Below are 25975 nucleotides of genomic sequence, written 5' to 3' on the forward strand. Positions count from 1 at the left end.
AGCTGATTGCTCTAAATGACAAAACACTGAAGCATATTGTTGCACTGGGTGGCATTTTGTTATAATGCTGCGTACGCATGCCAGTTCTTTTGTTGCTGTAAAGACATAACCAAATGCTGTTTAAGTGCAGCTCAGTAGGCATGTGCTTAATAACAGGGTTTCCTGCTAAACAGCAGGTAACTTGAATTCATCAAATTAACTTTTTATGTAGTCCTGTTTGAAAGAAATTTGATCTTAAAGGTTTGCAGAATATTTCTAGTACTAACCAAAGTTGCAGTGAGACCAAATAAAAGCCATTGTTCACTCACAGCTGTATAATCCTCAGCATCAGTTCTCATTAAAGCAAAATGGCAAAAAGTAGCTGCACATACTGGCCTCAAATAAAATCTACAGAATATTTACGTAAATTTATGGAACAATTTCATCATTTCTTTGATTGCACTGCATGAGAGCTGAGGTTTAAACACATTCACTTAGGATTTAATCACTCAAATCTAAGCCAGAAGTGGGGAAACTGCACATGTAAGGAAAAAAAACACAAAAACACAAAACAAGAGTTGTGGTTTCATTCATCGCCTGACCGGTTTGATCAATTCTCATAATCGTCCAGTATAAAAAGCCAAAATCAGTGCAGCGCAAGCAGTGCGTTTGGTTCTTTGGTCTAGATAATAAATCAGGTTAATGGTGCTCTAGGCAGCATACTACAGATCACTTGGCCTATTTCATGGATAAAGCTATTTAAAATGCAATATTCTGATCGGAAGGAAAACAATGCACATTCATCAGCCTGATAAAATAAAACCATTGTGAGCGGGAATCTAGTACAGACAAGTACGGCGAAAGAGAGACAATTACGCAGTACTTTTTTTTCTAGGTTTTATCTGTTTTATGTTGAGCTGTGGAATATGTCTCAAAAGTTCATCAGCAGTCTACTGCAAGGTAAACCTGTCTGTTATAACAGATGACACTATCTCACAAACTGCCTCCGTGTCTCGCTGAGATGCTAATGAAACCAGTAAAACACATTTCCCAACTAAAATAAATAAATAAATAAAAATACAAGGATAATTACCGTCTGCACTTTGCTTGGCACTGTTTTGCCGTATAGAGCCAGCTGTGTTTACAGCATATTGTACAGCTAATGTTACATAAACCTGCCTGGCAGATAATGTCAGACTTAGTCATGCAGCATATACAGTACAGTAAAGCTGATAAGGAAAAAGAAAAAGGCTGCAATTTGCAGTAGAGAGCAGGCAGGGAATGTTAATTAAACTCACTCACATTGTTGTCTGGATCAGTAAATTAGCTTAAAGATTTCCACACAGACCCTGCTTCAGAAAAAGCCCCAAAACAAAACAAAAAAACAAAACATGAAAAAACTGTTGTCATACTTTTCTTAGAAGTTTGACACGGAAGTCTTTATACTAATGCGCTGCATTAATTGATCTTATTTTGGGGAACATTTTTTTTTCTCAAAGTACATTTCTTAGAGACAAATATCACAGACTCGCTTGGCAAATTATTGCCTTTTATTCAAATATACAGTGTAATGAAGCAACATGGCCTTTGCTCCTAATAATATGTTATGTGTGGTGAAGCACATTACCTAACCCACTTACACAGCCTGAAACAGATAACCCTGGGTGGGAGACATCAAACATAAAGTACAGAGGGCTTAATTGATTTTTTAAAATCCTGTTTATAACAGCATAACCAATGCAATGATTCATACAGCTCAGTGAAAGCCTTCAGGCAAGAAGTTGACCTTGTTTGCAGACTTCCTTTTTACTTTTTAAGGGTTTATGAACATGTTTTCATCTTTAGGAGTACAGTCTGTGCTATCATATGCTAAGCAACTGCTATACGGTTCTGGGCTTTTTTTTTGCTTTTCTTTTTATTTGGCAGGAAGTAGGCTTACATATGGACGCACAGCTGGCCAAGACAAACAAATAACACCAAAGCAGGAACTGCAAACAGACAAAGGCATTATAGGACTGTGGTAATCACGTGGTGCCCTTATGGGAACGCGAAATAAATCTCTTTGTGTCTTTTTTTCCTTAAGGGAAACAGCACAGAACTCGCAATGAGTCACTTCTACATTTACAGTCTTCCTTCCTCCTCGACTAATCAGTTCAGTACAAAAAAGGATAAACTTTTTAATCGCTGCTGATATTAAAAAGCACAGTGACTTCCGATTTCATCCTTCTTGGTCCGTGTAAACTGAAGGCTGCTCTAGAGTGACTAATGTTGAGATATTGTGCTGATATAAAAGAAGCAGAACTACAAAAATATTCAGAAAATACAAAATAAAGAAAGCAGAAAAAACCCCACCAGAACAGACTGCATCTGTCCTTCAAGCCTGACAGACGTTCAGTCTGATCACAGATAACATTATTCAGATGCTCTTCACTCTGAATATATACTGTTAGGCATTATGACCAACAGGATCCATCAGTGTCAGCATGTCTCCTTGAGCTGCATGAACTATTCAGACTCATCCTCCATGTACTGCAGGGTTGCAGTTCAAGCCAGGTGAACTGGGCTCAGCCTTTAAAAGGCAGGCAGACGAGTTACTTAAAACCACCAAAGGTAAGGCACAAGTCTGTGCTGGAGACCAAAGACGATAAGGTTTATAAATCCCTGACTCAGAGAAGAGTGCAGGTTTGAAAGCAAAATCAATTTAGCTTTTGCTTTTATTTAAAAACATAAAAAATAAAAGAGACAAATATCACACAAAAGCACCAGATAGTAACTTAGCAGAAGGCCCAAGGGGCCTATTTAAGACACATCTCAAAAAGAAAAGCTGAATAAATAAAAATGAAATAAACATTACTGAAAACAGATGATAGATCACATAATAAAATATGAAAATAGCCTGAATGCAGAAAATGCACTCCAACACAGACAAAAACTGTGAGAGTAAGTGTTTCACAATAAAAGGAAAAACATTTTCTTATGACAGCAAATCGCACTGCAGCTAACTTTGGCACTATCGAGGCAGAGTTTCTACAGCATTAGGAACAATGACTGAATGACTGAAAAAAAGGATACTGGAACCATACAAGCACAGCATTATGTGGAATCTGAATTCATTTCACAGGCACACTCACACAATGCAGACAATGTCTATCTGAACATTGTCCCTGAGAATTTAATTGTTCCTCTCTTCTAATTTACAACTGACTGCCAGAAATGGGGCTTAAGGAGGAAGGCGGTAGAGAAATGAGAAACACTGTTTTGTTTTTTCTTTGTAAATTTTGAAATCCAACAAAATTATAGTACTGCAGTTTGCATTGTTTGTACTGGTCAATGGACAGAAAACACGTGCTGGGCAATTTTATGCAGAATTTGTTGCTTGTGCAGAGATTGGACATATGTTGGAACTCTCCAGTCATTTTACACTTAAAGATTAGATCAGTCATGCCTGTGAAATTAGCTGTATAAAGTTTTGTATGGCTGTGAGGGAAGCATTGGAAAATTTTAGGTAAAATGATTCATTATCATCATATATTTCATATCATACGACTATAATAAATAAATGCTACTCTTGATACATTTTCCCGTTGACTACATAAAACTTTCTATGTATCTTAAATCCTGAAAACAAGTAGCAGACCTCAATTGTCCTCCTTTAAAAGCACTATAGGCTTTAAAAATATCCCAGATTTCTTTCTTAATGCTGCAGCACCCTGCTGTCCCCCACATAGCTAAAAAGCCTCAAATAATGATCAATGATAATCATCAGGCTAACCTTTTTTTCTAGACTGAGTCTTAAAAATATGCCAGTACAAACTGGAGGCATGGTCTTTGAAAGAAATGCACAATCTTGGGACTACTGAAGGATTGAGCTATGGGATATGTAGGAACCGTAGTTTTACATTTATTAAAACTATTATAAAGAAAACATTGACCATTCTTTTGTCTTTTGTAAACTCTACAATGGAATAAGTTAATTAACTGCCATAATATTTTTCTAAATATCAAGGCTGTGAGCGTTTCACTCAGATACTACCACAGATATAGAAGATGGGCACACCTTTATGGCTGAAAAGTTAAGCTAATACAAAAGTGTCTAAAACCTACATTCCTTTCACTGGCCAGTAGGGGGAGACTCCTGTGGTTGCAAAAAGAGGTCCAGTTGTAATTATGCAGGAAAACAGATCATGACTCCCTTTGTGACCAAACTAAACACTTTCCTGATGATGTTATAGACTGAAATGCCAGTTTCATGCCTTAATGAATACAAAGCAATGCTTATTTTGTTTATTATGGTCAGCCTATGGTAAAAAAACAAAAAACAAAAAACAGAAGGTCTATAAGTATGCAGCATCCCATGATCTGAGTATCAGAACCGGCTTGTCAAGTCGTGTTGATGAAATGCTTATGGTAGAGAAATTCTCTGTTTGAGAATTTACAGCAGGACTTTACACACCAACAGTAATGTCACAGGAGCCACGTGCATCTTTAATCTAAACTCTATGATCAGTGAACATTTACTGGCTATCTATTCTGAGGAGCGTGATTTGAGCATTTGCTAACAACTCAGGGTTCCCACGACAGAGAGCCCGAGCCAAAGCTCAGTGGTACACATTACATTCCTCTGGGGGGTCTCTCCCCAGGCACAATTTAATGGCCAACTTGGCCATTAGAGCCAACTCACTGTTCCCACAGATGTCCCCATGGCTTGGCACATGGGCATCCATGCATATGCACACACACTCTCCTTTGGCACAATACACTTTTCCAGGCGACAGAATTTATGGGCTAATAATGGCCTGCTGCCTAACTATGGTGTGTTTGCATGTGTCTGTCGGCATGGTAACATGTATGCTGCTCACATGTTGACTGAATCCGAAATCCAAGGACTGTGGGCCAAAACTCCCAATTCATACTTTTTACACGCTAGCACAGCCTGAGAAGACGTCAGACATAAAGCGATGGGAGAACGTCTACTCGGTTGTCTACCTGTCTTGGTAAAGTGAGTTTAAACCAAGGTGCCATGTAATTACATGAGCTACACCAATATTTTGCGAGTCTTGTCGAGAAACAGTCTCACAAGTCGCAGACAGGAGCTGATATGCACTTCTTCTACTGCAGGGTATTGCTGGATTTCATGGCATTTTAGTTTTAGAATAAAATTAAAAATTTTAACTATGAAGAGCTGGAATTAGGAGACTGAGGCATGGCAGGTTTCATAGATGATGCAATGAACCAAAGTGGATTTTCTGCACCATACTCCTGTACTCAGGGGGTTACTAAAAGAGCCTCCATACCTTTGGCAACCACTGAGTCCAGATGGTGGGAATCTGGAGCACTGGGCGGGAGGAATGGAGCAATAGAGGGCGAGGGAGGGAAGGAGGGTGGAGGATGAAAGGGAGTGGAAGTAGGAAGAGGGAGGGAGCATGAGCAATAGAAGGCAAAACCCCAGCCCTGCTGAGAAAAACAAATGGCTGGAGGGAACTATCTGCTTCTGTCTCTCTGTTCTACCTGTTTCCCCAGGAAGGGGATTTATGGCATGCACTGTGTGTGTGTGTGTGTGTGTGTGTTTGGGGGGGGGGGGGTCAAGCTGGAAAGGAGGATGAGAGAGTGGGGTTTGAAAATGAGAAAGATGAAGAATGTGGAAAAGAAAATGGACACAGAGAGAACTAAAGGCTATAAAAAAAATCAAGTGCAGCCAAGGTATGATTAGAACGCAGAAAGAGATAGAGAGAAATAGACACTATCAAAGAGAAGAGCGACCTAAGTGCCAGAGGATCAAAGTGACAAATACTCCTCCTGTGACCCTGCAGCTCCTGTCTCTAATAGGAGGTCTGGGAGATTGAAACCTTGGCCAAAGTTCCTGTGGACTCTCAGTGTAGCCAAACTAATTTTGTCCTGTCATAACAAAAGACTGGGAGACGAACATTTGGATCTCACAATGGGGGGAAAAATGTAACAGAAACAGATGAAAGAAGATAAAAGAAAGACCTGACATAGTGGACATGTCTAATTCAGATTGGCAATCTATGATTTCCTGCCCTTCAATCTCCTTTATATATATTGTCTATCATATAAAGAGGCAGACACATACCCCAAAACAATATGAGACAAGGACTGCTAAGCTTTTTGTTCAGCCAATTGCAACTGTCAAAACAACCCTTTAATTATCAATTGAATAGCGTACTAAAAAATCTTCTGTTGACATGCCAACGTATGGTAAAAGAATAAAGGCTAAATGACTGTTATTAAATGCAGCTATCTGGATTAAACACAGTGACAACCAGGCTTATAGCACTAATACCAGTATAGAATTATGTTTCTTTGAGAGAGAAAGAGTGGAAGTAAGTAACTTAAAATAAATGAAAAAACCCCCAAAACAAATAAACAAACAATTTTTGAATCGCTCCTAGTTTAGCTACACCTAGTTTAGCAACTATAGCACTGATCATTTGAGGTCTGTGTAGCTTTAAATTTCTCTACATGTTGAAACAGTATGCAGGGTGGCTCTTAGTAAGAAAAATATTTCTTGGATACAGAGCTGGGCGATAATCTTGTTCCTTTTATCCACGAGGAAGACAAAATGTAACACTGCTGCCATTAGCCAACTTCACTGGCTAACTAGCATGTGATACTATACTGTATTCCCAAAAGTGTTCATTGACCTATTCAAATAATTGAATTCAGTTGTTCCTGCATAGCTACTGGTGTATAAATTAATTGGCTAGCAAACTGGTTCTAAAAATATTTGTGAAAGAGTGGGTCGCCCTCAGGTCGCTCAGTGAATTCTAGCGCAGTTTCGATGGGATGCCACATGTGCAACAAATACAGTTGTGAAATTTCCATGCGTACCCCTTCCTGTTCCAACATGAGTGCACAAAGAAAGGTTCTTAAAAACACATAAGTGTGGAAGAACTTGACTGGCCTGCACAGAGTATTGAGCTCAACCAGATTAACAACCTTTGGGACGAATTAGAGTGGAGACTGTGAGCCTAACCTTCTGATCCAACATCAGTGTCTGACCTCACAAATGCACTTCTGGAATAATGGTTAAAAAATTCTCACAAACACACCCCTAAAGCTTGTGGAAAGTCTTTCCAGAGAGATGAAGGTGTTGTATCTACAAAGGGTGGAGTGACATCATATTAAACCCTATGGTTCCTTCCCTAAAGCCATAACCACCCTGAACTCACACATGCACCGATAACACAGTCCCCCCCTCAATTTCTTTTCCCCCCCCATTTCCTCTATGAATCACCACTGTGCAATGCCAAATTCTATGTGCAATAACCCAACTGTATATACACAACACTATTTATTACATATTACTTTTTTAAAACCGGCTTGTATATTTGTACATTTTATATATATATATTTTTTTCCCTCTGTTAATACTGCCCATATGTATTTATATAGTGCTGCAGAACTGTGCCCCCCCACCCCCAGCATGTTTGCACTGAGTAGGAGATGCTCTGTATCTCATTGTACAACCGTATAGTGACAATAAAGGCATTCTATTCTATTCTATTCTATGGACTAAGAGTGGGATGTCAAGTTCATATGCATGTAAAGACGAGTGAATACTTCTGGCCAAGAAAGCAGGTGCGCAAAGAGTAGCTTAATGTCAGTTACATCCTCCTGCTTCAGATGAGGGAAATCTTTAGCTCAGCAACATCATTTAAACTGCAGTAGTGTAGAATTTTAGAGTTTTCAATCCTTGTTTATGATTTGCTGTTATTGGTTGGGCTTCATTATTGCTCCTTGTTGTTGACTAATGTAAGGTTGTGCTTTGACTCCTGTTTGTTTCCATAATTATTCCAGTATTTTGAGGGGGTTTTTCTTTTGTTTTTTAAATTATAGTTATTGATTAGTATTTATAGAGATTGTTATTTACCTTTCATTACTTGTGTTTTCTTTGTATATTGGTTTACTCTTCTAGCCTCTGCAGTGTTCTGTGTATCATGTTGACTGCATTTCCTGTTTATTTTTTTTGTTACTCGCTCTCTTGTGCCTTGTTTTGAATTATACGTTCTATCTGTTGATTGTCTTGATTCTGTACACCTGTGTCTGGGTTTACACAGCTGTATTCACTTCCCTTGATTGGCCCTCGGTGTCTGTTTGTGAGAATATACAGCCCTGGCTCTCTTTTGTCTTTGTCACTGTATCTGTGTACCATCGCTGTGCTCCTCTTTAGTGTCTAGCCTGTTAATTCCTGGAGGTTTTAGCTTTGCAGTTTGGTTCCTTCTGGATCTTAAAAAGATACCTTCAACTTCTACACACAACTTAATAAAAGGTTAGTTTTTTGTTTACTTAGGTTTTCTGAAACTCTTGGATTTGTATCTAATTCTAACCAGTATCCTTCTGAGATTTGATCACATTTATATGCATCCTAAAACTAAAAAACCTTTTTTTTTCCCCCTTGTAATGTTAAAATTGAAACATACTCTTTGAAATCCCAACAAAAAGAATTAATCTTGCACGTTCAAAGCTTCAGCCGTTTAGCATATGTAGCCCATATTTGCCTGGAATATTAAAATGACATCCAGCATTTTCATACATGTCAGGAAGCTAAAGTAGCTGTGGCTATCCAGCTACAGTTGATGCAATCTGCTGGCAATAGCAGTTATTCAGCTGAAATAAAAGTCTACCTCTGTGTGAAGTGAGGGGCCTTCATTTTGAAAATGACTTGTGCTGTTTCTCACATTGCATACTCCTGCTTACTATTTAAGTGTGACTACATGCTGGGAAAAGGTAAAAAAAAACACTGACAAAATTGTCTGTTAAACACCCACACTCAAAAGTTGCCACTTTGACTACAATGGAAGGAAAAGACCACCAAGAATTTTTATCCATGGCTTCTAAACTAATTGTGATGCCACATTATGGCTCGGTCACACTAAACTAAAAATAGCATGGCAATATCCATGCAACTGGTGGAGATTGCCCACAGATTGCATTGAGTTTTTAATAACAACATATTTGCACAGGTTGCCTGGTGTGAAGGAACCTGTCTCTAAATTGCTCTCCAACTGCTTACCAACTACTTGTATTCTGGTTATATAAAGAAGCAGCAACTATGGCACTTTTTAAAAAAAAAGGAATTTCTGAATTTGTGTTTTACATCTATCAGGTTCTGGCTGGACTGCAAATGGAAGTAGTTAATATGAGTTTCTGTTTAATTCATCACAGCCAAATGTTGCAAATGTCATTTCTATTTCAGTTTTATGCGTTCATTTTGAAACAATGCTACCCTGTAAAAGTATGTATTACACAGATAAGCATGCAGTATACATTTTGTACTGGAACTATACTAACAATATTAAACACAGTGACGAATCATTGTTCGTTCACCATGTGTCACACAAATGTAGAAAAGTTAACATAAAGAGGAAAAGTAACTAAACCAAGCAGAAACAGATTCTAGGAGAATGAAAAAGGAAATATGAAATGAAATGGAAAGCACTTTTTGTTTTGTTTTTACCTGTAACCTGGAAAGTGCATTTGCCTGCTCCAGCCTCATTGATGACATTACAGGTGTACTCGCCCCAGCCATCACGGTTTAGGCTGCGGATGGTGTACTCTGTCTCATCTCGCTGGGCGTCAAAAGCTCCCGCGTGGAGCAGCCGGTTAGAGAGAAGCCACTCGAAGCGCAACACACGGGAGGGGTGGGCTCGCAGCACTCTGCAGGTCATCACTACAGGCCTTCCAAGACCCTGACGCATCTCCATGAAAACAGGCTCCACTGTTGGAGGGTCTGAGCAGGAGACACAAAAGCTCAGGAGAGTTCACAGACATTTGACAAGGACAGAAAAGTGTGTCAAGGATGAAAAAAAAAAAATAGAAAAGAAAAATACTTTGGATGAATAAAGACAAGAAGAGTGAGAAGGGAAGAAGGTGAACTGCCGTCTCTACCTAACCAGGTTAGGGCACCAAAGTGAGAGCAAGAACAAACACCTGGAATAAAGAAAAGGTGATGTATATGACATGAATATAACCTTGCATATTTAAAAACACATGGACATTTTTTAAAATGTAAAAACACATGCACAATGATTTCAAGCGATGTAGTTGATGTTCACTGACGATCTACAAATGACAAAGCTGAAAAGAAGATTTTTTTTTTAATTAGAAAAAAAACCTAACAGGTATTATAATATGAATGTAGCAAGTGAAGCAGCGCAGAGAGAGAGAAAAAGGTGATATTTAAGCAAACTGTAGAAAACAAACTAAACTGCAAATTCAATACACTTCACCAACAGATGAAAAATTGTGGAGAGACCGGTAATAGCTGCCAGAAGATCAATTTTGCAAAAAAACTGGGACAACTTTTGAAACAAAAACCAGTTGAACTTCACAGAAAATTGGTTATCTGGATGATAAAATGCACCTCAAGCTTTCAGAAAGTAAAATTAATAACTTATTTGAGTAACTGACAGGCTTTACCTCATCCCCCCCAACACAGAGTACACAGTAGTAAATAATTTAGCAACGTTTCAATGAGCGAAGTCAGGAGCTAAACGACCTTGCTGCAACCCCGAACTTGCATCTGCAAAAGTTTAATATGTGTGGGTGGTGTTTTGCAAATGTTTTGCCAGACTGTGTGCATGGTGACACGTGTGGAGGGTTTTTTTGGGGGGTGAACAAAATGGGTGTAAGCACTTGTGTGTGGAAGCACTGAAAAGGTTATGAATAATTTCCCCATTTTAAGCGTCTCTGCTCCTGACACGCTCATACAGATGCTTGACAAAAGTCACGACGGGGCTTGAAAAACAACAAGAATATGGAGGAGCAGAGACAGAATGACATGGAGCCCCTTAATTGCCTGAAATTTGCATAATTCCTGATGGAGTAAAGGAGAGGCGGTAGCTATAGCCAAGGCCGGGGATGCTGTTTTTCAAAATGTAGTCTGTTACAGATCACTGATTACCTGATTGAAACTGTAATCTGCAACATAATCTTCGACATTATTCACACTCGGTAATATAATCTAATTACTGAGCCTTCCATATTTGATAGGGGAATGCAATTAAATGAACAGTGTATTAAAATTTACAGCATATAATTTGATAACACTATTAACGTCATTATCCACAACCTTAATCAGCCATTTTTTTTTCATAGGATGTGCAAGGTTCTGAGGCTTTATTTTGACAGTTTGAACGCTGAATGTGTTTTCAGCAGAACGTTTTTTTTCCTCCACTTTTGCACTTAATTGAGTTTGCTTCACCCCAGGATCTTAGAGCAGGGGCACGTCTACGAGGCCAGCCAAGTGTACAGGGAAACGTGGGATGTAAACATCATAGTGAATGCAAAATAATACACTGGCATAAAATGGTCCAAAGTGGGATTTTCCATTCTTGCCCTCAGTGCTAATTATTCCTCAACACACAGCATCCTGCTATTCACTCATGAGCCACAATGATTAATGACACGCCATTAGATCAGATAATGAGTGGCTGAAATGTAAAAATAACCAAAAAAACCTCATAACACTAGCTGATAGGAAGAGTAAACACAGATCTTTCAAGAGGTTTGGACTTAATGGAAATAGAGATACAAGTTTGTCTTCTTCACCTGATTTTGTTCACATGGCGGAGAGTAAAGTGGTTTTCATCACCTCTGAATGAAACAGCAATCAGTTCCTTCTTCAAATGAGCATTGCCTGGGCTTTTACCCAAACCCAAAAGGCTTATCTCTGACTCCAAAAAAGGTCTGGAATTCTACTTATCGCATTAAAATTGTAGGTTTGTGTGGTGCAGTGAATCACAGTTAGCTCCACAGCCTCCCTGAGTGGCACTAGACCAAATTGCAGTAAGTGCAGTTCCACTCACACAGAGAGACAAATGAAGATGCAGCAAATGAAGAAAAAAGAAAAGGGAAAATCTCTTATATAACCAAAACATCCTTTAAACAAGGGCACATGCCTCATCACCCCCTGTGCATTTCCTGTGAAACAGCTGCCCGGCGAACTCAAGGAGAAAGGAGCAGAAAGGTCCTTTGTGATATTCCCTGAGCAGTGCTCGCCATGGTTAGCGTAGCAGTGAGGGCGACGTGTGCTCAGAGTTGCAGTAAGTCACAGGCTCGGGGAAAACCCTGAGCGCTAGCTGAAGTGCAATCCATCATCAGTCACTAGTGGGTACCTTGACAGTAATGTGGAGAAAAACAACATTTAGGAGCGCTCAGGTCTTGTCCCCATGGTCCGTGAGCACGGACATCTACAGGGAGGAGGCCTGAATAAAGACACACGTGTACCGGAGGAAGGGGTGTGCATGTTTGTTTTGTGCATGGAAAGCTGAGGTGTACTGTGTCCACCTACGTTTCTGCAATACCATCCGCTTGACTGGTTAACAATAAACTTGAGCTTCAATCAAAATGGATTCCATTTTTCTTCTGCTTGCTTTGGGTGGGGAAGTGTCAGACATTTATTTGGTCACTATTTTTCTTTCATCTATTTTTTGTCTGACAGTAATCCCTCAGGGCAGCCCTTTTACATAAAGTTAAAGTACCCATACAATGATACAATTACAAATCTTTCATTCAAAATTCTAATTAAATGAGGCAACGTGAGTTTTTTAAAATGTACTTCAAAGAAAACAAAAAAAGGCACTTAGGGTAGCATAAGGAATGCCCCAGACAAAATCTGTGATATTATTAGTCTGCACTCCTCCCCCCCAAAAAGTAGATATTAACAACATTATGGAATCTCCAATAATGAATGACCAGCACAAACAAATAAAAACTGGTTTTCAGTACAGGAATGGTAAAAAGATATTGATTTGGTTGCTAAAGTAAATGGTGTATAGTGTTAATTTCCACTGCACTTATTAACCTGAGATAAAACCACAGTTATGTTGGTATTATCGGATCTGTATCGGCATACTGACATCTGATTCTCGGGTGTTCAATGTAAAACTAGTTAAGACCATCACCAAAACTCAATGTTTCATGCTTTTACCCCAAATAAAAAAGGGAACTGTTGCTTCTCAGTCTTGATAGCTTGAACAAAGTAAGTGGAAAAAAGTTGTGGGAATCTACATTATGCGAGATCAAAAACACAGAAGTAATTTGGATTTGTGTTCATTTTAAATCAGGAAAAATGTTAAAATGCAGAGTGTTCTCTCTGTTACTGAGGTACATATAGCGTGGTGTAAAAAAGTGTTTCCCCCTTTCTTGATTTCCTAGTGTTTTTCATATTTGCCACACAAACACACCACATGTTTCAGATCATCACACAAATTTGAAATATTAGACAAAGATAACCCAAGTAAATTCAAAATGCAGTTTTTAAATGCTGATTTCTTCGATTAAAGGTTAAATGTTATCCAGACTTACCTCGCTCTTTGTGAAAAAGTAATTGCCCCTGTTGTTAAAACATGAAGTAACTGTAACCACATTTTATGAAAAGCTGAATTCAGTTTCACTAAACATGCTCAGGACTGATTACTGGCAGACCTGTTGAATAAAGAAATTACTCAAATAGAACCTGTCTGACAAAGTGAAGCAGGCTAAAAGAGCTCAAAAAGCAACACATCATGCTACGACCTAAAGAATCACCTGAGAAACAAAGTCACTGACAGCCATCAGTCTGGAAAAGGTTCCAAAGCATTTCTAAGACTTTGGAACTCCAGTGAGCCACAGTGAGGGCGATCGTGGCTCAAGAGTTGGGAGTTCGCCTTGTAATCGGAAGGTTGCCGGTTCGAGCCCTGGCTCGGACAGTCTCGGTCGTTGTGTCCTTGGGCAAGACACTTCACCCGTTGCCTACTGGTGGTGGTCAGAGGGCCCGGTGGCGCCAGTGTCCGGCAGCCTCGCCTCTGTCAGTGCGCCCCAGGGTGGCTGTGGCTACAACGTAGCTTGCCATCACCAGTGTGTGAATGTGTGTGTGAATGGGTGAATGACTGGATATGTAAAGCGCTTTGGGGTCCTTAGGGACTAGAAAGCGCTATACAAATACAGGCCATTTACCATTTACCATTATCCACAAATCGAGAAAAACTTTGAATAATGGTGAAACTTCCCAGGAGTGACCAGCCTACCAAAATTACTCCAAGAATATATCAACAACTCATCCAGGAGGTCACAAAAGAACCCAGAACAACATTAAAGCACCACGGGCTTCACATGTCTCAGTTAAGGCCAGAGTTCATGATTCAACAACAAGAAAGAGACTGAACAAGAGAAGAATTGAAGGAGAAAACCACTGCTGACCAAAAATGTCTTACATTTGCCAAAAAAACCATCTTGATGATCCCAGAAACTTTTAGGAAAATATTCTGTGGACTGATGAGACAAAAGTTGAACTTTCTGGAAGGTTTGAGTGCATCATACCAGCAGTGAAATATGGTGGTGGTAATGTGATGGTCTTAGTCTGTTTAGCTGTCTCAGGACCTGGAAGACTTGCCGTGGTAAATGGAGCCATGAATTTTGGCGTCTACCAAAACATCTTGCAGGAGAATGTTCGGCCATCTGTCTGTGACCTCAAGCTGAAGCACACTCGGGTCCTGTACCAGGACAAGGATCCAAAACACAACAGGAAGGCCACCTCTGAATGGCTTAAGAAAAACAAAATGAAGACTTTGGAGTGGCCTATTCAAAGTCCTGACCTGAATCTGATTGAGATGCAGTGGCATGACCCTAAAAAGGCAGTTCATGCTCTAAAACCCTCTGATGCGGCTGAATTACAACAATTCTGCATGGATAAGTGGGCCAAAATTTCTCCACAGTGCTGTAAAAGATTCATTGCCAGTTATCACAATTTTGAAACTGCATTTTGTGTTTACTTGGGTTAACATGCACGCACACACACACACACACACACACACACACACACACACACACACAAACACACACACACACACACACCACTGTTGTGCTCTCATTATGTTACTAATATAGGTCTTAATAGCACATCTAGATTTATTGCAATTTAAACATAGACAAACTAGACAAACCAGAAGAGGATTATGTGACATCGCAAGAGCTAACTGCTCAGATATTACTGATATGTTAGGCCCCAGTCACACAGGTCTAGATACCAGCTGGCAACCTTCTGGCAATATCTGGTCACTAGGGATAAATATGTATTAGCGAATTGGTGAGTCATTGTTGGAGGTTGCTGGCTAGATGAAATCAGTCCCAAAGAGGTGTTGCCCTAAAAAATTCCTTGTGATGCCTTGTTTACCATTTTTGTTTTGCATGCAACATGCAGATAGATATGTCTGTAAACACTTGCTAACTCTCAGCTGGTTGGCAGTAAGACTTAATAAAGTGGAAAGCAAACTGGAAACGGAGAATGATTGATAAGCACAACTTGTAATTTAAAGGAGAATATTCTCAATTTCCAGTTTGTGCTGCACATTCACTGCAAATGCAAACCATTAGCAGCCATGGTCATTTGCTGGTGTCCAAAGCATTTGCAAGGAGGTTTCTCGTGTAGCAATTTTACCTGGCAACTGCCAGTCAACTCTAGTATGTACAAAGTTTTCCCTTACTATGACGTCACTAGGCCTGACTGCTAAAGCTCAGTAATGCAGGGGCTTCAGCAATTAATTTCACAGAAGCTTCTATTAACATTCAGCAAACACTTGCCAACCAGTTGGGGAATTTTCCCCTTGCGACTTGTTGTTATCAGGTGGTTGCTGATCGACTTCTGGGCCTGTGTGACTGGGACCTTAGCCACGGGGTGAAGATAATGACTAGTAAACATGCTATTCTAGTGAAAGCTAACGTGTTTGAAGGTCAAGGGCATACTGGAATTATGCCATGATGATATAGTTATATGATTTAGTTTTTTTAACCAGTGCAAGGGAAAAAATGGGGAAAAAACAGATGCCTAATACACTGGATTAGTTTTAGATCATTAGATTAAGTCTTTGCTTTCATATAACAAATCTTTTTTTTTTTATCTCCACAGGCAGTGATTTAAATAACAGCATCTGAGACATTAGAAAGGCAATGTGTTGAAAAGATTTCAACACTGAAAATGTGAAAAAAGTTGCTGAATCTGTTCAGACACCATTTTTTGTAAGGAGCCAGTTTCCAGAAAGGTTAAAATGTATTGTTATCTTTCATTGATATATATGTTTGTGATGTTAAAAAGCAGAATATTTACTTACAGTAGTGGAGTAGATACCTCCCTACATTTATTGTTTGAACTTACATGTGACATACCAGCGTTCAATTCAGAAAAATGTGACATTTTATACAACTTCAGCAGCTGTACGTGGGAGTACAAAAGAAAAACAAAAGCCTTGGGTTCAGATGCAACGAAAAGCATTCTTGTGGGAGAATAACCTTTGTAGCATAGCATGCTTCAATATGAAGTCTTGATAGAGCAAAAAAGCATTCATTAGGAAGTCAAACAGATATATATGGAATATAAAATGATAACCCTGATTTATAATGAGCCTCTGTGTTGAATAATGTAGGGGACGCTTCTCTGCATCAGTACGCCTTCCTTCCCTCATGCTACAGCCGCTGCAATCAAACAATGAACTTGCACACCACCTGTATTAGCATATTGTTATTAAAACATAGGGATAATTTATGAACCTAAATATACAATTAATGATAATCAATGTAGATTCTTTAGCGCGACGAGTGGCCTGGTGATCTACTAATAGGTTTAGCTCACTCCCTAACCAAGTTATAAATTATTCTGTCAAAGCCATGCACAGGCTTCTGTTTACAACCTACATATTCACTGACCTTTTCTGGTGCGGATTCGATGCGGCTGATCAATTCAATATTGTTCCACAAAAAGGGTTATTAAAATTTCATCCCCAAATGCGTGGTGTGAGCACTGCTGTAATGCAAAAGATTAATCTGCTGGTGTTAAGTTGGCGTTAGGCTAATGTGAGTCGCTCTAAAATGATTCACATTAGAGTGGGCCTCAGGGGCCGGCATTGCAGCCCTTCTTGATGCAGAAAGGAAAATTAATTAAAAACAATAATCGTGTAATTCTGCTCATTACTTTTGCCCAGGCTGTAACTTCTTTATCCCACTGTGTCTTTTTGATGTATGTCAGATAGTCAGGTGCTTGCTCAAGGGGACTACTGCACGGTTGCATCAGGCAGGTGTCATGGGCAACGCAAGGAGCAACAGAAGGGAAGCCTGTATAAAAGATTCCTGTGCATCTGGGCCGTAGTAGAACTTGATAACTCACTCTGACAGACAGTGGTATCTAGGACAGAAGACCACTCTATACCGCTTCGTTCTTTATTTCTTTTTGCTTCTTCACTTCCTCTCTCTCAAGTCCCTGGACCATGCCAAGTCAGTTTGACTAAGAACATTAGGGTGTCACAGCTTGGGATTTGGCGTTTGCAATTCTATTAGAGCGTCGACTCTAAAGGCAAACGTCTTCCATTCCCTCTACCTCTCCTCCTGGCGTCGCCTCTGCCAGCCAACAGATGCAGGTTTTTACATATCAAAGCTGTTGACTTGCCAGAGTCGTTTCTTCACGCCTCTAATGCTCTTTGCTTCAGAGGACTGTACCTCGGTCCCTTGATCAAGTTACTAAACGCGGCTTTGCACATGGCTCACCACCAAAGGCGGGTGGCTCACGCTGGGACCTGGAAATGCAGGCGAGAAAAGCATCTCAGAGGGATTGGCTTGTGCTTACACACCATGAGACAGGCCAAGTGAAAGAAGGGAGGGGGCATACCGACAGGCGTATGGAGGAAACAACAAAAGCCGGGCCAGACTGTGTTAATAAAGTAAATTCTTAAGTGGAGAAAGACGATCAAAGGTCCATGTATTTGGCAAATGTAATCAGCAGCGTGCACTGAGGTGTACACAGGGTGGACGCGTTTCCCCAATATGCTCAAAGTGTGTCAAAGCAATCTAACAGTTCAAATGCAGATTGTTTGTGCTTTTTAAACTTAGGCTTTGATGCCAACTATTAATAAGTAAAAAGACTGACAAACAGAACTAGCTCTGAAGCAGAAACATGGCAGAATGATTGATTTATCAATACCGAAGCCCTAATAAGTCTCTTCATTATGTGTTCTCCTTTGAAGATGGAGAACAGATGAAAGTGTTGTATGACATCAAGAACTGTAGCATCAGAGAGGTACTTTATTAAAATAATACTAGATAATGAGAGGTAATTGCATTCTCAGAATAAATTGTGTTGAAAGGAACAGATAGAATTATCTGGAGTGAATTGATGCGCTTCACTGCGAGTCTCATACTGCGTGTGTCGATGACGCAACCCCATGCCAAGGCGTGTCTTTAAGCTGAGGTCTTGGAGTCTCCGTTTTCCCCTCCTTGCCTCTTGAGGCATGTCTTCTCCATCTGAGTGTCACTAACAACAGTCACTCTGTGCAAGTGACCCTTCTGCCACGGTTGCACATACAGAGGGGAGAAAGCAGCAGCAGCTTGTGATAAGAGATGACCCTTCATGGTTGGATGTCAGAGGTGAGAAATACTGCCTGAAAGCATGTGTGATACTGACCTCGACTCTGAGATGGAGTCATTCAGAGGTTATAGAACTTCTGCTTGTTATGTTAAAAATATTGGCAAAGCTTTTAACGTATTTTTTAAAATCATCTTTAACTTTGTCATATTGGAGTTAACTGGGGCCTCCTCTAGAACCCTGGGTCTTGCCTGAGATCATTGGTCATGCCAGACAGCTGGCCAGTTACTGATTCAGTGCAGTGAAATGTCTCTTTTACCTGTCCTGTTCTTAATTTTAGGTCTTAGTCACACATGTGTATATTGTCAACCATGTGGTCAGTGAGCGTTCCTGGAGGTTGCTGACTGTAGCCAGGTGAAATTGGTCATAAAGCAAGTGCTGCATTAAAAAAAACCTCCTTGTGATTTCTTGGGCTACTAGCAAATTGCCTGTCGCATGTATTTTACTTGTTTTACTTATGAGATAGCTTTATGATTACACTGTAACATTTTTATGACTATTACAAACAAGGATTTACATATTTGTAATTTTTTTTCATTACAGTGGTAAAACACACCTTTGTCTTAATTTTGTTGATAAACTCTGGTCATGTCAGTGGCATCTTATTTACTTTAATGACCCACAGTGTTAAAGAACGTGGCCCAGGTACGGCCAGCAGACTGTATGTTTTAGGTTATGTGTTAGATACTGCATCTTTTACAGTGATTTGTATTTTGCTAAATTTCTTGAATACTATTTAAAAGTATTATTGGCAAAAAGACTAACCCAACTTAAACAGATCCAATTTAAATGTGTCAGAGTTTTTAAGTAGTTACTGATTTGCGGATGAAGTTGTACCATTTGAATGTGAAGCAAAAGCAGAAAGAATTAATTCTTTCATGTTGACCAGAAAGCTTCAGCTTATTTGCCATAAGCTGATTTCTGGTGAGAGGGGAAAGCTGCATTATCCAGTTTTGAACTATTAATCAATGAATAATAAATAAATGAAATACCTGGCTTTGCTTGTTGAATTTTGGATTCAACTATTTATTTGGTTCCAAAACACTGCCCTTGCATGAGACAGCAGATCCAGTAAATGCTGCTAATTAATAAAAGGCATCTCAGAGTTTAAATCCTTTGTTTACTTTTCGGTGTCAGACTTGGGTTTGTAGGAAAGCCACTAACCTTTGATACGAGCTGTCATTGCTGCATAATTTTTATCAATTCAGCCCCAAATTTAAGACAGTCTTCTTCAAAGCGCATCAAAACTTCATTAACTCTCTTAATACAGACAAGCGGGTAACAGCTAAGCTGAAATGTGAACGCCACAGAGAAAGTACAATAAAACTCTTAAAGAACTGAGGGTAAAGTGTGGCGCTAAGAAAACAGCAGCTGAACTTCCTCTTCAAGCAAAATATCGGTAGTTGCTTGGGTATACTTCTGTAGTTTTATCTTAGGCAGGTTCAGTGTTGACAATACTTGATGTATGCACCAAATTCAGTGTAATATATTTCACAATGTGCTTTAAAACAGCTGTGTTGCTGCTCAGGTTCCTTTTAGGTAAAGGAGTGAGTGCATTATTTGAAACAGAAGAATGTATGGATTAACTAAGTGGGCCATGGAGAAAACAATGGAAGCCATGAGAGTTTTTCCATTTCCTATGATAACTTGCCAGCGACTGGTAAGCACCCAGCATGGATGGCTTTCATTTCCTTCTTATCCATCTTTCCCTCTTTCTTTGGTGGAGAAAAACCTCCCCGGTTCTTCAGTGAGTGACACTTCTTTCAATTCCTGGTGCTCATCCAAAATATTCCATTTGGATGTCCATAAATGAAAACGAAATGAATACCAGTGGGAACAAATTAGCTGGTCACTAATTAGCTCTTAAGCTAATGCTGAATGTCATGTGTTAAAGGAGGGTAAAGGGGTGTGAATGAATGGTGGTGGCACGCAGTCTTCAGGTCATCGCACAAACACACGTCCAGGCCCTTTCAAATGAGGGCATCAGCATCTAGAGCTTTGTGTCTCAGTAAATATTAGTTCTGCTCAGCTCGCACTCAGCAGATAAAGTCCTTAGTGTGGGAGGCGGAGTCAGAGCAGTTTCCTCTTAGACCTGACGGAGGGTACCAGGGGACTAGACTAATTTTACAGCCTTCAGAAAGAAATTGGATGGGTGTAAATGAAAAGAAATGGGTGAATGTTCAATTCTGGTCACACTGGACTAGAATAATTACACGGCATACAAAAGAAAATACATCACAGTAACAAATGGTGCACCACATGTACAAACACATTATTTCACTGCTACAAGTTATACCACAAAATGCATTTCCCCACAAATTTAGACACATATAGAAAATACCCACAGTCTGTCAACTCACATTGTACAATCAGCTCCACTATGGCCTCCCGGGGCTTCACGTTGAACCCATTATACTGGCTGGTCTGGCAGCGGTACGAGCCCGTCATCTCCCTGGACACATTAACAATACGCAGCACGCCATCGTAGCTCTCCATCTGCATGCTGCCGTCTGGCATGGGCGCTTCCTTATCCGCTCGCGACCACAGGATGATGGGCTTGGGCTTCCCTGAAACAAGGCACTCCAGCTCCACTGTGTCACCCTCGCGGGCCACCAGGGGGGACTTGCCCCGTGGGACTGTCAGGTTGGGGGGAACTAAGAAAGAGAAAAACAAAGGAGGGACTGATATGGGGCTCTAGAAAGTCAGCAGGCGGGGTAAGAGGAAATGGTCGACTTGGGGAAAGTTGTGGCGAAAAAGGTATGGAGGGGGAAGCGAATGAGCATCCAAAGTTGCGATGGCAATGAAGAGGCATCTCAGCAACATACACAGCTTTTATGCAAGCACCATGCGGATATTAGCAACAGTAATGGCTAACGGCTGGGACTAGACAGTCTGAACATGTACTCTATGCAAAACCACCACGAAGGACAGCAGTGAGAAGGTTTAATGCTATCAAGCAATGGCAAACGATGAACAATGCAATGAGCGGACAAGCAAATTCTAAATAGCTAATGACAGCCTTTATTAGCTAAACAAGTCCAGATACTAAAAAGACTAAGGAATGTAGACCATGCAGTAAACTACAGAGTAAGAGTCCTGTTTACACATCCACTCTGAATGCATGAAGATCAGGCAGATTAGCCCTCACAAGGGATTAGTCCAGTGAAATCTAAGACATAGTTCACAATCGGCGCAGCAGTTTAAACAACCGATGTTCAAGTGGATTGAACAAAACAGTTACAAAAGAAACATGCAGAGGAGAAAAGTAAGACATGATATTTATATATATATATACATAAAAAACAAAAGCAAACCAGCAGTTCAACAGTTTGTAAAACACTCCTGTTGCCTTTGATGCCAGGAGTTAGATTGATTCCAAGCTTGTGTTTATACATGATTGTGGGTCATTGTAAATCACAAACCTGAGAGAAGGGATTTCTTTGTAACTACGAAGTCTGGATCTTCATATGAGCTATCCTTACACTTCTAATACACTCTCAGCAGTAGCAGCATTGGCATTACAATCAACAGCCAAACAGCATTGTTACTTTCACTGTGACATTTTCATCATCTCATCACTTTCCCATCACAAAATTATTTTTCTGAGATGTTTTCCACAGCTAACATCACTTTAACATTCATAGTTGCATCATCGCCATCACTCTTCACAGCTTTTTACTTCCCTACCCTCCTCCTATCCTTCTCATGCAGCCACTCAGTCTCAATCTAGCACCCAATAATTTAGAGCATTTACAAGAGAACCCTCCCAAAGGTGATGCAGCACTGAGCCTGGCCATGTAACAAAAATATGACCCAATAAATAGATACCTGCCTTTTTTATAACAGGTATTTTAGAGTCTGGCTGAGTGCAAACAATTAATAATAAAAAGAGGAAGAAGAAGATTTGCAGATATCCTTGAGTGTGTTTATGTGTGCATCTGCCTGTTGTAAGTGTGGAAGGCATGAAATCTAGCAGGTTGGATCAAACAGTCTGGTTCCACACCAAGCATGCTGGCCAAGTAAATTTGTTTAATTAGTAAACCTGGCAAATTGCACCGGCTCCTAGAGTGCTGTGTATGTGTATAAGTGTGTTCGTGTGCGAGTCCAAATCATCAACAGACTCCAGCTCTGTTTTGTAGCACTGTTCCCAAAAATAGTTTACAGCCAGCAATTTGAGGAGTGAAAATCTTCTCAGCAATGATGAAACCGTGTCGTGCTTCCCTGATGATTTTCGAATCACTGTCATTCTGCCCAAACAATGCTGCAGCTGGAATGGAGTCAAGCCACATTGGAGTTTCACAGTGATGAAATCACCAGCAATCTCACGAAAACGAGACAGAGTCCAGCTATATTTCTTTTGACCCCATTTTTGTGTGGGTAAGAGGTGAGAATCCTGCAGCCGTTTCAGTGCTCCAGCTCCAGGTCAGATTCCTTTTGTCCTCCCCCCAGAGTCTTGGATAAATTATCACACTGTCAGAAACAAGGCAATCTCACGATCCTTCGTATAAGGTTGTGCTTATTAAAGACTCTGCGGCACTCTGAAATTAGCTCATTGTTATTCCTAAAATAGATTATGGATTGAAAAAATGAAAGCTCAGCAATTATGACCAAAAATTGAATAAATGCTGTAAACAGGTCATGCTGTCAGACAATCTTATTCGCGGATATTTTTTTTTAAGAATGAGAACAAAGCTGCAATTATTAATTGATTTAAAAACTGGAACTAAAGAATGTTTGGAGTAATGTGATAAACATGTTAGCAAACACGTGCCCACTTCCATGAGGCACGGAGAAATAAATGGGCTACAGAATCAAAACAATGAGCTGAAAAATACTAAAAAATACTAACATTCTGTAGAGTTGGATGATAATTCTCTATGATGACATCACAGTACTTTCATTTTCTGTCATTACAATAACATCTATTACTACAGTATCTGGACAACAGGTTTTGATTACTGTAATACAAGAAATGAAAAGCTATTACCTAACCCCGCACATAAACCAGATCATGAGCCAGTGAGTACCGAAAAAAACATGCTGGTGTGATTTGCATGAAATAATGAAGTCTGGTCATTCATAGATAAAATACTGGCATGGCGTTTGGCACTACAGGAAAAAAAAGGCCCTCCACAGAGCCAGTGATGGCAGACCCTCATTTCATTCTCGCACATTTGCTGATTTTTTTTATTCACACAATGTCTCAATTTTAACAGCAAAGGTTCAAATCCACTTCGCTATTCAGAGCATTTCCTTGGGTCAAAACAGTGAAGTAGTGAGTTGACAGTGAAAGGAGAGGAGAGGAGCAGCAAGCATCCATTAGAGTCTGGAGGAGAGGTTTATTCACCGAGTTGCCATCATTACACCTGGCCTCTCCACTGCCCAGATTAGGCAGGCAATTACAGTTTGTCTGCCTGTTGGGTTTGGCAGCACAAATTCTGGCTATCAGCTGCCATTGTCTCTCCTCACACCATGATGAAAAAAAAAAACAGACAGGCATACATGCACTCAGAAACTCGCACATCCTTCTCTCTTGCTTACTCTGTACATTACTCTTCCTCTTGCTCTGTTTTTTCCAAGTGAACACCCTGCCTTAGTGTTTGAGTCTGACCACTGCGATGCTCAGTGTGGCAGGGAGCCTGCTACTGGTTTTCACTGTGCTCTCATTGTGCCAGAGCCATCCAAATGCCAGTGATGCCTGCAAGGCATGCCCGCTGTGTGTGTACGTCTTTGCAGTGCACGTGCGTCTGCGCGGTTAATGTCTCTGCACGTGCACGTGTGCGCGTATCGCTCACTGCTTCTCTCCTCGCCCACGGGTGACACCATGCTGTGATCCTGCCTCAGTTCCTCAATGAGATGCTATGCTTCTTCTCTTTGCGACTGAGCAAAAACACCGTGGGTATGTATCTGTAGGTTTATGGGTTAAATCAGGATAGGACCTTCTAGTCTGGCCTCAGCTCTGCGCTGGAATGATCCTTCAAATGTACCTTTTAATTATGATCCATCAGCACCGCAGCAGACGCAGAGCAACATGAGCTAACTGCAAAAAGGTAGAAAGGTAGAAATAACTGGCACTTTGAATTTTCTTACAGCGACAGGATCCAGAGTGATGTTTTAGAGAATAAACATTCCCACTGCCCCCTTTTTTCGGGTAAGTGCTATGACATCACTCCTCGTCACCATGGCAACATAGTGCTCTCTACTAAACCAGGTCCTGCAGTGTGTGTGTGTGTGTGTGTGTGTGTGTGTATGCATGTATGCATGAGACTGTGTGCTTAGACAGCTTGAGGCCAATGAGTTGGTCACAATGTGACAGGACTCTGTTCCTCAGAGTGCTGATCCTCTGGGGACAGAGTGAAGAGTCCCATAGGTGCACTGTGGACATGTTTTTGAATCTGTGTGTTTCTGTGTGTCTGTTTTGGCTGTATCTACACCCTGAGTCGCTGAAGTGCAATAAATATACACAGATGTGTTAAATTTGGAAGAGTGCACCCACAGACTGCTGTGACACAGCAGTGACAAGACTCACATAACAATGTGTGCGAGTTTGTGTGTGTGTGTTTTGAGCTCTGTGTCATTCCCCTGAGATTTTATAACCTACAATCAATCTCAAAAACTCTTCACAAACTCCCATGGATCAGACTGTAGCACAGCAGATTTTATATCGGTGCCTTCTTTTTTTTGTTTAACCAACAAAACAGAATGAAAGAAATGTCCAGTCTAAAAACAAATGCATACAACCACTTTTCTACTGCTAAGCAGGGAACAACTCCCATGGATGGCCCACAGTTTATGTAAATTGCTCAAGGGGCCTTCACAGTAGTTAATGAGGGAGGGAGAGTGTTTCTTATTCATGTTTCTCAGATTTTCCCAGCTGGACGGGGAGGTGATTTCCCAGATGGTCACCTCCATAAAGCATGACTGCAGGTGTTGCGGTGGAGGCTACAGGCAGGTACACTGAGAACAAATGCAGCAAGTTATCTCATCTTATTCAAATATTTTGTACTCTGAAAACAATCTGAGCTATGGATACACCCCTGCCCACTGCCATCCAACATCTCCAAACATCCACATATGTGTGTTTATTAACAAACTGAAGTTTTTATTTGCGCTGACACTTTGGGCACCGGTAATCTACCACAGGAACATCACAGGTGCTGTGCTGACATATTGTGCCCAGCGCCATTGTAGAAGTGGCATCTATTGTTGTCATATGGTGAATTTCTCAGGACAGCGTCCCAGCTGTGGGACAGCTGGTAAGCCCCTTCATCGCAGTTCATTGCTCACTGTTAGTCTATTGGGTCGTTCATCCAGTTTTGGGAATTGGTTCCTGTGTGCAGTTTATAACTTCATTTTCAAACCTTGGATTAATGAATTTTAGATTTTAGATGTGACTGCTGTCCAAGACCAAAGACAAACTTGTTATCTAGGCCATTTGCTCACTTTTCAAGTTGGAAAGATTTCTATCTGTCATGTGACATTGCCTCAACTGAAGGTGCTGGAGCTGGGATCTGCATTAAAGTGATATATCCAATTTAGAACTTTAATGAAAAAATACAACCAAATAACTAACTGTTCTGTAAGGAT

The 25975-nt window shown here is 40.4% G+C and overlaps 1 protein-coding gene across 6 annotated transcripts in view; it reads right to left on the minus strand.

The window, feature by feature from the left end:
- Positions 1 to 25975, minus strand: part of LOC100694667 (MAM domain-containing glycosylphosphatidylinositol anchor protein 2) — a 190972-nt gene that overhangs the window by 39570 nt on the left and 125427 nt on the right. For 4 of the 6 annotated variants that reach the window (XM_005449707.4, XM_025899033.1, XM_025899032.1 and 1 more), the window contains 2 exons: positions 20749 to 21069; positions 9458 to 9730 (listed from right to left, as the gene is read on the minus strand). In XM_005449707.4, the coding sequence (XP_005449764.1) occupies positions 9458 to 9730; positions 20749 to 21069 (594 nt within the window). The remainder of the gene's footprint in view (positions 1 to 9457; positions 9731 to 20748; positions 21070 to 25975) is intronic. The other 2 variants (XM_005449710.4, XM_005449711.4) reach the window with 1 other exon arrangement.

Source organism: Oreochromis niloticus, linkage group LG15 (genome assembly GCF_001858045.2).
Source record: "Oreochromis niloticus isolate F11D_XX linkage group LG15, O_niloticus_UMD_NMBU, whole genome shotgun sequence".
In the NCBI taxonomy this organism is placed as follows: domain Eukaryota; kingdom Metazoa; phylum Chordata; class Actinopteri; order Cichliformes; family Cichlidae; genus Oreochromis; species Oreochromis niloticus.